This window comes from Lithobates pipiens, unplaced genomic scaffold (assembly GCF_037356315.1).
Source record: "Lithobates pipiens isolate NorthernLeopardFrog02 unplaced genomic scaffold, aLitPip1_a1.2 Scaffold_19, whole genome shotgun sequence".
NCBI classification, from domain to species: Eukaryota; Metazoa; Chordata; class Amphibia; order Anura; family Ranidae; genus Lithobates; species Lithobates pipiens.
Genome location: NW_027507764.1, coordinates 124,359,241 through 124,374,770, shown reverse-complemented (window position 1 = coordinate 124,374,770; position 15,530 = coordinate 124,359,241). Strand labels below are relative to the sequence as shown.

General features: G+C 42.9%; 1 protein-coding gene across 1 annotated transcript in view; it reads right to left on the bottom strand.

Annotated features, from left to right (window-relative positions):
- RAPGEF5 (Rap guanine nucleotide exchange factor 5) overlaps positions 1 to 15,288 on the bottom strand; it is a 437,226-nt gene extending 421,938 nt beyond the window's left edge. The window contains exon 1 of the mRNA XM_077491236.1: positions 14,900 to 15,288. Coding sequence (XP_077347362.1) covers positions 14,900 to 15,157 — 258 coding nt within the window. The 5' untranslated portion in view covers positions 15,158 to 15,288. The remainder of the gene's footprint in view (positions 1 to 14,899) is intronic.
- Between the last annotated feature and the right edge of the window lie 242 nt (positions 15,289 to 15,530).

The window sequence follows — 15,530 nt, the reverse complement described above, 5'->3', positions numbered from 1 at the left end:
ATTTATGAGAATTTAAAGGGGAGTGTGTAACTGAAGCAGGGGGACATTATCAGCTTATCATGATCAATAAGAATAATCAAGATAGGTTTTTAACCCCCTTAAAATAGCAGCAAATCGATAGGGTTGGGGGCCTTTCACAGACGTAAGATCTGGCTAATGGGCACCTAAAGCGACGGAAGCCTTTATCCTATCTTTGGCGCTGAAAAAGTTAAACACAGTGCCATTACTAAGACACTTGTGGTGCTTTAATATCATCTACTTCATGGAGAAGCCGCAGGCTTGTTTATCATGTTGTCACTAGTAGCTGCAGTGTTCAGAATGAAAAATGCAGCGGCTGCTCCTAAGAAGCACAAACTTGTGACCTCTGGGGTGATGGAACACAATGACTTTCATAAGGGATAATCCACAGCGGCTTCTCCAGAATAGGTGAGTGGGGGGGGGAAGGTGCAGCAGTTTTGCTATAATTGTTGCAGCACCAGAATCCTTTTCATGGATTGTAAGGATATAAAGGAAAGCCCTCCATTATCACATTCACAGAGACAAGGCCCACAAATAGTGCAGTGAAGCTTCATACAGTCAGTAACATGTACAGGCTTCCCTGAATATTCCATGATTATACACAGGTGGGGCTTGTAATAGGCGATACATACAGGCTCTCCATGGAGCTATGCAAATGCACATCCATTCTCTGTTGATGGGGGATGTACAGCGGCAGCACAGGCAATGTATTCATTCCCCCCCCCCATGTAAAGCTGTCATTTTGAACATTCTAATATGCATGGCTATGAAAACACACTGTATACTGCTTTTCCAGGTGAAAATTAGCAAACCTTTGCTAAGATTAATAAAGCTTGTGCTTGAGATTGATAAATATTTCCCTCAGTTATTTGATAGCAGAAAATTGGATCATTTTTGATACTTGCAACATTTTTTCTTTAGCCTACTGGTATGGATGAGCACACAGACAAATTTTCTGTTCTGTCAAACAGGTTTTGTGATTTGCTAAATTGTCCGCAAAGCCATGATCAATACACAATTTCTTCAGCCTGCTTCACTTTATTTTCCTCCTTGATAACTGTAACATTGCCAGCACAGAGATGACCTGGACTCAGGAGAACTGCATGTAGCTTGGTTTTGGTCACTGAAGGACAGACACTACATAGTTACAATGTTTAGGATTATTGTTAAAAGACTGTGAAATGAAAAATGTATCTGTTGCACTTGTAAGGCAGAAATTTGCCCATTGCAAGCAGGCACACTGGATTCATGGAGATATTGCCTATCCATCCACCCACTGTCAAATTTCACCCTCTGGCACCTCAATAAACATCAATGCTTGTACCAACACTGAAACTAAAAGGAAACTTTAAGGGCAACATTTAGCTTTTAATTTTGATAAGAAACACGGCTGGATCATATGAAAAACCAGGGCCTTGGCAACTAGTCTGATAATATAATTAAATGGATAAAAATGGAAGTACAATAAAACAATGGGGTTGATTTACTAAAGCTGGAGTGCAAAATCTGGTGCAGCTGTGAATGGGAGCCAATCAGCTTCTAACTTCAGCTTGTTCAATTAAGCTTTGACAAAAAAAATCCTGGAAGCTGATTGGTAACTGTGCAGAGATGCACCAGATTTAGCATTCTCTGGTTTTAGTAAATCTGTCTATAACATTATATCTTATAACTTCTTGTGTAGGGTCAGTGCCCACAGAGACAGCAAAGTTGTTGAAGAATCCAGCTGTTGACCAATATCAGGACATCTAAGGTGGATTCACATCATCAGCAGATAAAAACTTTGCGTTTTTCTCTGCAAGTAGTCATCGCAGCTGGGGAATGATGTTTTTGCATTGCAAAGCACAGTTTCCCCCTTTTTTTCCCTAGCAATTGTGCAGGGAAACCCTTTCATTAAGGTGGTCATAGATGGATCGAATCTTAACTGGTTTAGCAGGGACTGGCCAAACTTTGATCCATCTATGGGCAGACTGGTTGCACTAAAGTCAAACGATCGACTTCAGTACAACTAGCCCGTCTGATTTTTTTTTACATATGATTACTGCTGCTCACTATAGCTGCTAGCAGTAATCATTGTGTGCTGCTGGCAGTGAACCCTGCCGGCAGAACACAATAGCACTGCAGGAGGGATTCCCCTATCAATAGTGAATTTGTTAATGGAGAAATCAAGCGATTTGCTTTCTTGCAACTCGTGGTTGTAGGAAAGAAAATCGCTTCATCTATGGCTTGCCAAATCACATTAATGTGAACCAGGGCTAATCTTTCGGGGGGGGGGGGTTCAGGAGAACAGAAACAAGTCTCCCTGCTATAGAGGACAAGCAGGTGCCTTCCCATCTGTTCAGGATCACCTTAGCTGAATAGTATGGATAGGTAGCCTATGAGGCCGGGTTCACACTGGAGTGACAAACGCTGACATTGGGAGCTCATGACGCATGACGTGTGAAAATCAATGTTTTCCTAAGGGAGCCGTCTTAACTGGTCTGACACAAGTCGGATCGCCATCTTGCCCGACTTTGCCATGCAATTTGTGATCTGATGATCTAGAGGGGGAGCTCCACGAAAATTTTTAAATAAAAAACTGCCATGGGTTCCCCTCCAAGAGCATACCAGGCCCTTCGTCTGATATGGATTTTAAGGGGAACCCCCTACACTGAAAAAAATGGTGTGGGGGTCCCCCCAAAAATCCATACCAGACCCTTATCCAAGCCTGGACAGTGATGTCATAAGGGGTGTGGTCACCGGATAACATCACCTGGAAGAGATCCCCCAAGTTGGAAGAGACCACCAGAGCTGCCTAATAAATTTGTTTAAAAGCCTGTCTAGTGTGTTTTTTTTATTTACACGTTTTCCCCTCAGATGAATGGGTAGGGGTACGATGTACCCCATACTCATTCACATAGGGCAGGGGGCCGGGATCTGGGCCCCCCTTATTAAAGGGGGCTCTCGGATTCTGATAAGCTCCCCGCCCACAGACCCTGACAACCAACGGCCAGGCTTGTCGGGAAGAGGCCATTATCCTCATCAACCTGGGAAAAGGTGCTTTGGTGTGGGGGGCTGCAGGGTGCCCCCATGAGCCAAAGCACCCACCCCCCATGTTGAGAGCATGCGGCCTGGTATGGTTCAGGAGTGAGGGGCCGCTCACTCGTCCCCACCCCCTTTCCTGACCAGCCTAGCTGCCTGCTCAGATAAGGGTCTGGTATGGATTTTGGGGGGACCCCCACAGCATTTTTTCGGTGTAGGGGGTTTCCCTTAAAATCCATACCAGACCAAAGGACCTGGTATGCTCTTGGAGGGGGAACCCATGCTGGATTTTTATTTAAAATTTGGCGTGGAGTTCCCCCTCAAGATTCATACCAAACACAGTGCCTGGTTTTGGCAGGGATCCAAGTCAGATTCCCGTTCATTGAAGTTGGATGTGTCTCTGACTTCAAGTCGCCCCCAAATCAATTTGCATATAGCAGTGTACACTGCAAATTCAGATGTGAATCGGATTCTGCTGTGGACCAAAAAAAGGATCCTGTGCGAGTTTGGTCCGAATGCGATGCAAATTCAGCCATACTATGAAAGAAATAAGCCCGTTGTGTTGCTTTGGCTAACTACACAGCATTGTTATAGCTAAATACACATTATTGTTATATAATTACCACTAATTATGAATTACACCTGTGTCATCAGTAAGAATGCCTGACTTGATGTGTGCTAGTAGTGTACGCACTGAAGAGTTCACAAGGATCCAGCACTCTCAGCTTAAAGTGGATCTACACTGTTTATGAGCACCACAAAACAAAAATAATATTTAACTAATTTTTTATATTCAAAGCAAAATCCCCCATCCATCCATGTCTCCATGCTTTTTTATGCTCAGAAATCACTTTGACTCCTTTCACAGAGGCATTTTCAGGCGTTTTAGAGCTAGAAATAGCGCCTAAAAATTGCCTCCCATGCCACCCGAATGAGAAAGCCCAAAAGGTTTTACACTGGGACGGTGCTCTTGTGGGACGTCAGAAAAAGTCCTGCAAGCAACATCTTTGGGGCGGTTTGGGAGCGCTGTATACAGGGATTGGGATTCCCATTTCAAACTCATCTCCCCTGTAGTCAGATAAAAGCCACACTAATTTTCTGCTGATGTATTCTTTCTAATGTTTATTGTATAGCCACTTTCTACTGCTGAGCTCATTAAATCTTTGGTCAGCCTAATGATATGAAAATGAAAGTTTTATTTCCAACTATGTCTGCACCAGAAAAAGCAAACCAAGGCTTTCAACGCCGGTAATCAGTGCTAATGTGATTTCTTAACCTACTCTACAAATGATCTGTCATATTACTGGCTTAATATAATGAAAGACAATTTCTGTAAAGAGATCATCACTAAAATAAAAGCCATGCTTTATCACCATTAGTGATCATCGCCCAAAACAGCTCATTCCTGTTAAGAGATGGGAGGAACTGGCTGTGTCTTCTGGTATAAAAAGAATATCTCTGCACTTAGATACACATAAATTAAATACACTAGAGTCTCATTTATGAAAGAACCTAGACTAGAGTATGAACTGTATGTGCTGCTCAACAACAACCATATCTGCACTGGAAAATGACAGTGTGAAGAATGAAATGAAACGCTGAATAGGTCGCACTAGTCTAGTCACTACAGGCAGTTCTTATTTCATAAACTCTGAGACAGTAGATTTTATACTTCTGATTTACTGAAGATGTAATTTTCACCTAACCTATCTTCCCTTTACTCTGGTGCATGCACTTTGAAGCTCCGGCATACCTTGCCGGAACTTCAGAGTTTCGTGCCGGAACCAAAGGCTCCTGCATGCATGCGTGGGAGTGACATCATTGCAGCTCTGGCCAATCACATAGCCGGAGCTCATGAGCCGGAAGGACAGAACGTGTCAGCCTTCTCAGAATTGACTTTACTGCCCTGCAGGGCTTTGTTGCAAGGTGAGTATTTCATAATGTGCTAGTATGCCATTATGGAATTGCCTTGCAATTTTTTTTTTTTTTTTGAACATCCGCTCAAAATATCAACTGATGTTCAAAACAATTTAAACTAAAATCCAACCTAAATGTGCGGGGACATCTGAATTAAACTCAAAGAGACATTGCCACTAAGTCTAGTCTAAGTTTAGTCAAAAATGTTTTAAATGAAATCAGCACAAGGAACGTAACTAAGGCTACTTTCACACTGGGGCGGGCATCGGGCGGTACCGCCGTTATAGTGTCGCTATTCAGCCACTAGTGGGGTGCTTTTAACCCCCGCTAGCAGCAGAAAAAAAGGGTTAACCACTCGCAAACGCTGCTGCAGTGGCACTTTGGCGGCGCTGCCCCACTGACTTCAATTGGCAGGGGTGCTTTAGGAGCGGTGTATACACCGCTCCTACAGCGCTGCAAAGATGCTGCTTGCAGGAATTTTTTTCCTTCCTGCAAGAGCACAACTCAAGTGTGAAAGCACTCAGTCTTTCACACTGGAGAGGCAGGAGAGGCCTGTTTCTTCCTGTTTCTTCCTGTTTGTATATTTTAAAGAGAAGAACAAACATCGTCATAAACACTATCGGCATGTGACATTTCTAAAAACACACACCTAAATCAAAAATACCCTCAACACCTAAATGCCCCTAAAAGACAACAACACCCTGCAGCAATTACAGCAAAGATAATCTGCAAAATATACAAATTATTTCACATATAACATTTTCCCTTAACTTGTGATAAAATGTGTTTTATTTTGTTTCATGTTCCCTGACTTGGAAATTCTTAATTGGAGCTGTCTTTACATGACAGTAATGAGCATAAACAGATAAATGTATCCACCACTTTGTTAATATAATACAAGAGAATTTTCTCATCGTGCAAACACAGTTACCGGTAAGAACATCACAGATAAACTAGTTGTGTCACTGGAAGGTAATATATCATGGGTCCTCTGGGATAGCATTAGGTAGAGCCAACTCAAATTACTGCTCAAGGGACAAAAATGAAGAATTCTATCCATATGCTTCCTTTTTAGGTTATTCAAATTCTTTGTATCAGTTATCTCCCGTGGCAATGACAGAAATCTTAAAGTGTATGTCCAGCCAAAACTTTTTTTATTTAAATTTTGGATTGAAAAAGGAAGGTTTAGGACCCCTGTGCTGGGTTTTACTGCATTTGGAGCTCCAATGACGAGATTTCCCCTCACCAAGCTGGTCTTTGAGCCAGTGGGCTGAACAAAAGAAATTCAACATATTCCTTCATCCATACTAACAGCACAGATGGAAGAATCTCCTTTGCTGGTCCCCATGGCTCTCAGAATATCCTAAAGGTGCCTGCATCTGATTGAATGTAGGAACTGTTCGGCCAACAATTTTCAACCTGATTTCAATTCATTTTTGCTGCGTCGGGTGGTGTTAACAAGGGTATGCTAAACTGGGCAAAATTCAAGCCATGTATGGCAGCCTTACTGTCCAGGTGACAAATATTTAAAGGGCAGGAAAGGAGAGCTAATCTGCAAAACAGACAGAAACCAAAATTATTATTTTTTTCAGTAGCAGGTAAAGGCTAGAACCCTATCCAACTTTAATGCTGTCTGTGCCTCTGCTTCTGATTTAAAGTGTTACTAAACCCACAACAGTAAAATGAGTCTGTATATGCAATAAAGCATGCTTGTTACACTCACTGTGGAACCTAAGGGGTTAATCTTCTGCATTGTGTAAAAAGGCTATGTGATCCTGTCTTCTCTGATCCTTCCCCTTCTTCCACTGTCCCCAATCCATCTCCTGATAATAAAGAGCCTTTGGAGTCACTCTGCACATGCTTAGTTTGGTGTGTATTGCTAAAGAGTTTTTTTTTTTCCTTGGAAGAGTGCACGTGATCAGCCCTGTCCAGACAGAGGGTCGGGGGTCATGTAGCCTCATAGGACAATCAGTGGAGAATGAAAAACCCCTCCTACGAGCTTAACCAGACACTGATAGATGTCACAAGACTGCTATATACTGCTGATAAGAAAGGGTATTTAGCAGTATATACTTACCATAATATTTACATTTCCATGTTTTGTGTATTATAGGAAACCAGATACAGTGAATACAGGCTCCTGTTCCTGTGTTTAACTTTTAGGGCACTTTCACACTGAGCAGCATCGGGCATCGGCGTTAAAGCGCCACTATATTTAGCAGTGCTTTACTGTCATTTTTGCGGCACTAGTGGCCGAAAAAGGGTTAAAACCGCCCGCAAAGTTCAGCTGGAGTGGTGCTTTGCCAGCATTTTGGCGGCGCTGCCCACTGATTTCAATGGGCAGGGGCGCTTTAGGAGCAGTGTATACACCACTCCTACAGCACCTCAAAGATGCTGCTTGCAGGACTTTTTTTGGGCTTTCACATTGGAGTGAAAGGAGAGGCAGTCACTATTTTTAGCGCTATAGTACATGTAAAGCGTCTCAGTGTGAAAGGTTCACAATGACTTCCTTTCTAGTAAATCTGTTGTCACTGTGACAGTTGGTAAGGAGAAAGCCCTTTCATGAGGTCCGGGGGAGCTAAAAAATTGGATTCTAATCCATACCTACTGTAAATAGAAAAATGTTTTGCCTTAACATACACTTTACCTACTGCTTCACAAAGCACCATTGACTACTCTGTGGGCTCAAGTTATATTTCAGTCTTATATGAAGTTATCCTCCAGCTTCATATATATATATCTTGAGGACTCCATCACTGAGATCTTCGCATCTTTTGATTTCTAAATTCTAAGCACCACTGAGGCTTTTTGTTACTGCTGCTTTTTGAGAAAAGTAAAGACAAAAGTGAGAACATCTCACATGGTCTTAATATGACAGCAGAAGGGGAGCTCTTGGAACTCTGGTGAAGAGATCTCATTGGTAGCCTCCAATGGGTAAAAGAATCCTATAAACACTGACATAACAGTTTTTAGTTCACTTCCCTTTAGAAACTACAAAACATAATACATTTCAAGGGGAAGTGAAAATGCCAATAACTTGAAAATGACTTTTCCCTCGGTGACATGACTAGTCCTTTCTGAATACACAAAACAAATGACTACAGCACAACCATCACACCATAAAGAGGAAGCCTGGTGCTAAGAATGTTCCAAAAAAGCTTGAATAAAATAAATAGATTTTGGAACAGTGATCAAAAAAACATAATCATAAGTATGACGCATAGCTCTCAGACACATTTCTGTACTGAGGTATATGCCTATGCAAATAATAGTCTTTACAAAGTAATAGTCATAGTCATGTTCAACTAGAGAAACAATGCAGAAAGAGCATGGTAGACTTTCCGTCATCATCCTGCACTCCTGTATTTATAGGTTCTGGACAGTGGAAATGAGAATGACTGAACTACCAGTGAATGGTGAATGATGATACACAGCAGAAACATCAATCTCGGTAATGCAATGGGGGAGGTTTATTAAAATAAAACCTAGAAGCTGATTGGTTTCCACAGCTGCACCAGATTCTGTGTGCACCCGTTTTAGTAAATCTCCCCCAAGCAGTTCTTATCTAGCATATATTGATAAACCAGGTCATTTTTTGCAAGGCCTAGCTTATGAAATTTCCAAAGCATAGCATGTCTGAGAGGATTGGTTTGGACACAGTGGGGTTGATTTACTAAAACTGGAGAGTGTAAAACCAGCTTGTAACTTCCGCTTGTTTCATTAAGCTTTGTCAAAAACACCTGGAAGCTGATTGGTTTCTATGCAAAACTGCACAAGATTTTGCACTCTCCAGTTTTAGTAAATCACCCCCACTGGTACTTATGGTAGACACAGGGTTTACATTTTGTCTCATTCAGCAGGTGGTATCACCCAGACACAGCGACACACTTTAATCTGAAATTCAAAGGAGAATGATGGTTTTCAGCTGAACAGTGACTGCAGCCAATCAACTACAGTCACTACATGGGCATTCTGACAGCTGTGGGAGCAGCAATAGCCAGCAGGGGAGATATCTCCATCTGGGTGTTGGAACTGTCTAAATACAATAGCCAGAAGCAGAGATTTCTCCATCTATGCTCTTTACCATGGATTCAGGAATCAAATGATTTCTCAGTGTTAACATGCAGATTAAGCAGGCCAAACACAAAGATAAGCAATCCAATAAAATCACTGTTTCAAACAATCTTTTTTATTTTTTATTTGAATTGCTCAACACAACAAAAAAATTATTTGGCTGAATTTCAGCAGATTGATTACCATGACTTATTACCCTTCAATAAAAATACATCAATTGTCATGAGATGTGAGTCTTTCATCAAAATTATCACTGTATTGAATAATGACACAGTGGAAGATCAGAGGCCTGGTTGAATTTCCATAATATCAATGGGTCACATGGGAATAAATGGAATGGTTGATCAATGGCCACATACAGGAGCAGAGGTGGTTATTGTGCAGTTAGGTTTTCCATTCTGTTTTATACTAAGCTGTGATATGCATCTGGTGTCATAATCATATGTGCCCAAGAGACAGCCAATTACCATCAGAGTGAGGTTAGAAGGGCACTCACAGTACCTATGTCTTTCATGTAAAAAAAAAAGCCCTCTGTGTCTCTGAAGACCATCCCAAACTGCTACACACATTCCTCCATGATATATTGCTGCAATGCAGTCAGATGATAACTGGTATTAATTTATCCTAAATGGGCTACTGTCCGGGGTGTCTGTGAAGTGCTGCCCTTCTGCTAGTGACTGCTGCAAACATGCATGTCTGTACCACGTTTCAATAAAAAGATCATTGGCATCTGCATTGGTAGTGTTTGTAGGCATCTCAAGATGAGCACACTAGAGGATCTGCAAAATACAGAGCAAGTAGCATCTCTGTTAGCGAACACAAATTCAGCTCTAACAGAGTGTGCAAATTGCCTATTACACTGGGACAGGCCCAGGAGAACCACAATATAGACAAACTCCCATAGTGCTTCAAGTATATATAAACCCAATGACTGAAATCTCACATAAGCTTTAACATGTCAATATCATTTCACATGTCATTTTCTAAATGGTAAAATATGTATCTTTCCTTGGAATAATATTCAATGATCCTACCATAAAGGTTCTTTTTTAGGCACTTCCTGATATGGGGTGACAATGTTCTGTCCCTGTCTCTCAGTTATGTTCTCAACAAAGCTACAAGTGGCCTTTTCATTACAGATATGGTCAGCTGTCGTTACCTTAAAAAAAAGCACATTATGAACAATACCATGTAACCATTACCGGAATGTATGAATTTATACAGGAAGTAGAAGCGAAGGAGCTGCTGGAGACCAGCAGCCTGGAGACACAACAAAGGATGAAATTATTAACAATACACAGTTCAAACTAAAAGCAAACCAGTTAGGGTTTCAATGTAACAGTCAGATGCACCATAAGAAGCTCCCGTCATACAAAAGCTAACAGAAGAAGACTTCGGTGTGGGTAGCTGATGCGAAAGAAAGGTCATTGTAGTGTGTTAATGGTTGTAAATGTACTACTGGAGTACTTTCATGGTGCAAATGCATTCCGCACATGGCTAATTCCAGTAACTAAGAAATGCTGGCATACTGCTAGTGCAATAAAACAGGCACTTTAGGATATTGTATAATAGATGAAGGCAGACCAGTGTCACATGTGCAGCGTATAGAAATCCAAGGACCCAGGGACTGAGTCATTGCAAAGACACATTTTGTATGTGGTTAAGTGATATTCCTCTCCAGGCAGACATAAGCAAAACAGTTTACAGTGAGCCTGAATTCACACCTATGCATTTTTAGTGCTTTTTGCATTTTGCAGATTTGTGCTACAGTCCATTTAACATGGTTTCCTATGGAACACGTTCTGTAGTGCAAATCTGCAAAATGCTAAAAGAACTAAAAATGCATAGGTGTGAATCCAGCCTAACAGAACTGTAGAAAAGGAGGAAGGAAGGTTTTACATGCAAATTAAAAAAGTGTAATCGCAATGCAACATGCAGTACAAAATGTATTCTTATTAGTTGGTGTGGGTTATAGAAATGGAAGATGGATGCTGATTAGCAGTTATGAGTTGCTGCAGTGTGTCCTTTGCTTTATCTGATAAAGACCCTGCTGAGTAGCCTTGAGGATAATTGGATGGATTCACTTTGATAACGCCATTGCCATTTACTACTATACAGCTCATGGGTTCAAAATTATATGAAACATTATATGGGTTCTTCCTAGAGTCACCGACATACTTCGGTATGTTACATCGGTGAAAATGACCATCTGTTTTTTATTTTTTTGCATGCTAGTTTCTATATAGAAAATAAAGTGGATACTAAATTTACGAAAATTTTCGTATGACAAAATAAAAATTCGGAAGTGATTTCATGTATTGCATGCATATTGTATTTTCGGATGAAAATTGTACTGATTAAACAAAAATCATATGTGTTGGGTATGGTATGAGAAAAAACTTTTCGTTTGTCCCTTTGGATAATTTGGGATGAACTGCCGTGACCAGCTCTGGAAAGCTGCATGCCAACCATCAGATTATCATACAATTGCTTCTAAAGCAGTATTTTTCTTCCAATTTTCTGATTGTGTGTACTAGGTTTTAGCAAGAGAGTGCACAACCTTGCTTTGTCCAACACCTCCCAGTATCTCAAAGGGCCACAAATATTTATACATCCAACAGGCCAATGTACTGCATTTTGTATTTATTTATTTGCAGACTCAGCTGTATCTGTTTACTTATCATTAAAACTAATATTCCAGTTATAAATAGATGCTGGTGGGGTTGAATATATTTACGCCGGGTTCATATATGTGCGGCTGCGGTTTGCAGTCCAGGGTCCAGTGTGTTCCTGTTCGCCAATTCAAGTGCAAATTTTTGCCTACATTCGCACCTGAACTGGATCCAAAAACACAGAGGACCCTTTCTGAAACCACACCGTGGCCACCCCAGACATGTGTGAACCAGGTCCATTGAGAACTGGTCACATTCACATGTCATGTGAATTGGATGTGGTTTAAGACGCATCCAATTCAGATATATGTGAACCCAACCCTAGAAGCTTCTTTCTGATATCAGAAGGACTATAATGAAAAGGTCTCCCAGATGAAGATTATGGCTGTCATGAACATTCTATCACCTGTTGTACTAAAAAAGGGTCTCACTGCTCCTGCTGCATTCTGTGTAAATGATCCAGTAAACCTCCCTTGTAATGGCCACAGCAGGTAGACAAGACCTGCAAGAATCGAGATCCCACTGCTGGAGTCCATGAAATAAAACTCTGAATTATTCAACAAGGTGGAATCTAGTAAAAACATGAAGCATCTGCTTTGGGCAGAATATACAAGTCATTTTTAAAACCCACATTACAATTACTGGAGTGTAAGCTAACAGGCAGATAACAGAATCAGAAATGGTTAGCTTTGCACATTAGGGATATTTTTTGGATCAAACCTTCACAATCTCTGTTTCACACCTCTGCGGGTTGCATCTGATGCGTTTTTAATGTGTTTTGCATTTTTGATAGGTGTCTGTTATCTTGTGGAAGAAACAAGCAAAAATGCAGCAGAAATGCACCAAAAACTCAAGCACTGCATTTTTGATGTATTTCAATTGAAGTCTATGGAACCAAAAATGCACACCGGTGGAAAGCGAACAGATGGTAACTGTGGCTACTAAACTCAGCACTCATGATCTGCAAACTTATTCAAGGTATTGAAGAATTCAGGTCAACGTGGCAGCCAGAAAATTTGCATTTTCAAAAGGAGAGTTTGGCAGAGGCAAACTATGTATTTTCTCTATATAGAGTCCTGTGCTAAACACAGTACACTGGTATGTGGCTTCTGGTGAACAGGAAACAAGCCACTGACACCCAATGGGCCTTGGTGCTGAAAAAAATATCTTTAAAGATCACCAGGTTGATACAATCTGTTTTGTTTTTTTCTTTACAATTAGTATTAAAAACACATATGAAAAAAAAAATCCTAAATTATTGTCACAATATTAACCTTCCAATGGTCTCCTGAGGAAGCAAAGCTGTGAAACATGTTGAGAGAAGAAGGCTGCTCCCTTCCACCACCAATGGACTTGGTAATATTCTGTACCCATCTGAGGTAGTCTGCTGGTCATATATGGGGACAGTCACACAGGGAAGGACGCTTACCGGTATTATAATATTCCTGTATTTGTGTTCTCTGCATAGATAAGGAATCCTTGTATTTTGTGTATTTTTTGTACTTATTGTATAAACAAAAAAAAACTGATTTTATTGTATTGGTGGTCTTAAAAGATATCATTTCTAGCACCTTTAATGTCCCGTTAGGTGACTATGACTTTATTATTATTGGGAATTTGGAGACTTTTCCAGCAGGTCAGTTAGTGTGATTGTAATCCTGGTGAAGATGAGGCAAATAAATTGATGAAAATCATAAACTAGTACACATCTCCTGGTGTAAAGGTGCACATGCCCTGAAAGAATCTCAAATGATTGGACGGATGTATGCTGACAAATCCATTCATTCTTCATACACACTCAGGCTATCACATCATTCTCACAATATCTGTAATGAGTGGCCTTGTCTGCTTGTAAGTTGCAGGCTTGGGCAATCTGTGCCCACTGGAGTTCTCATAATAGTGTACAGAAATGGGGGGGGGGGGGGGGCATTGCTCACAGTGTATATATGGAGGACACAGTAAAGTACTGCTGAACCCAGACATGAACAGACTTCACTGCATGTTGCTTCCAGCTACAGTGTGATTGCAGTGGGTGTGCTGTGTGTAATGTAAATAAATGGGCTGAGCTGGCTTGCTGCTCCTTCTCATTTCCCTGGCATGGTGAAGACAAACACAATATTTGAATACTGTGTAAATGAATGGGGGGGGGGGGGTAAAGACTGAATGCACTGGGGCCCACGGACACACCACTGACAGTGTACAATGGAAACATGTACAGGAGACATCGGGGACATGCACAGGATAAGCCGGGGACATGGACGGGATACACCGGGGGACATGGACGGGATACACCGGGGGACATGGACGGGATACACCGGGGGACATGGACGGGATACACCGGGGGACATGGACGGGATACACTGGGAATATGGACGGGATACGCCGGGGGACATGGACGGGATACGCCGGGGGACATGGACGGGATACGCCGGGGGACATGGACGGGATACGCCGGGGGACATGGACGGGATACGCCGGGGGACATGGACGGGATACGCCGGGGGACATGGACGGGATACGCCGGGGGACATGGACGGGATACACTGGGAATATGGACGGGATACACCGGGGGACATGGACGGGATACACCGGGGGACATGGACGGGATACACTGGGAATATGGACGGAATACACCGGGGGACATGGACGGGATACACCGGGGGACATGGACGGGATACACCGGGGGACATGGACGGGATACACCGGGGGACATGGACGGGATACACTGGGAATATGGACGGGATACGGGATACACCGGGGACAAGGACAGGATACGGGATACACCGGGGACATGGACGGGATACACTGGGAATATGGACGGGATACGGGATACACCGGGGACATGGACTGGATACACTGGAAATCATATTGACTGACAGACTCATCGCAAAATGAAGGTACAGAACAAACTGCCCCCCTCTGGGGTAATATTACAGAACAAACTGCCCCCCTCTGGGGTAATATTACAGAACAAACTGCCCCCCTCTGGGGTAATATTTCAGAACACACCACATCCCCTCCTCATAAGAACACACCGACATACACCGACCCCGGTGAATGGAGAGGACACACCGCCATCCCTCTCCCGGGCACACTGACATATCGCCGGTAAATGATAGATATCGCTCACATGGTACACGGACATTCGGCTCTACAGCTAGATATAGAGGAAAGCACACTGACACACTGCGGCCACTTACCGCTCCGTTGGCGGGGTTGGTGTCGTCGTGCTCGGACAGGGCAGGTGACGGTCCATAGACGGAGCTCCGTCTCCTCAGGCTCAGGCCGCTCCTCAGTAGGGCCGGCAGTTCCCTCAGCTTGTGCTTGAGCTGCGCTTGTTGCTCGCGGACACTGCGGCTCCGGCACAGGGGAGGGATGGCGGCTCCGGCGGGGGACACACCGACTCCGCTGCTCTCCGGCTGCATCTTCCCGCTCCTCACCTGCCGCCCCGCAGTCATACTGCCTCTGCCGTGCGGGACATGATGGTGACAGGCTCGGTGCTCGGTGTGTGCGGCGGGCGGACTCAAGCCTCACCTACTATTGTCAGACGACGCATCTCCACAAACACACCCCGACCGGCTCTGTACGAGGATGGGGGGGGGGGGGGGGAGTACTGCAACGCGACGGCTATGACAGCCCACTGTGCTCATTCACCTCATATCACTGCATTCACCTGGAGACACACTGCTCATTCACCCCCCTTCACTGCATTCACTTGGAGACACACTTCTCGTCCACCTCATCTTACGGCATTCACCTGGAGACACACTTCTCATTCACCTCATATTACTGCATTCAACTCGAGACACACTGCTCATTCCCCACGTTCAC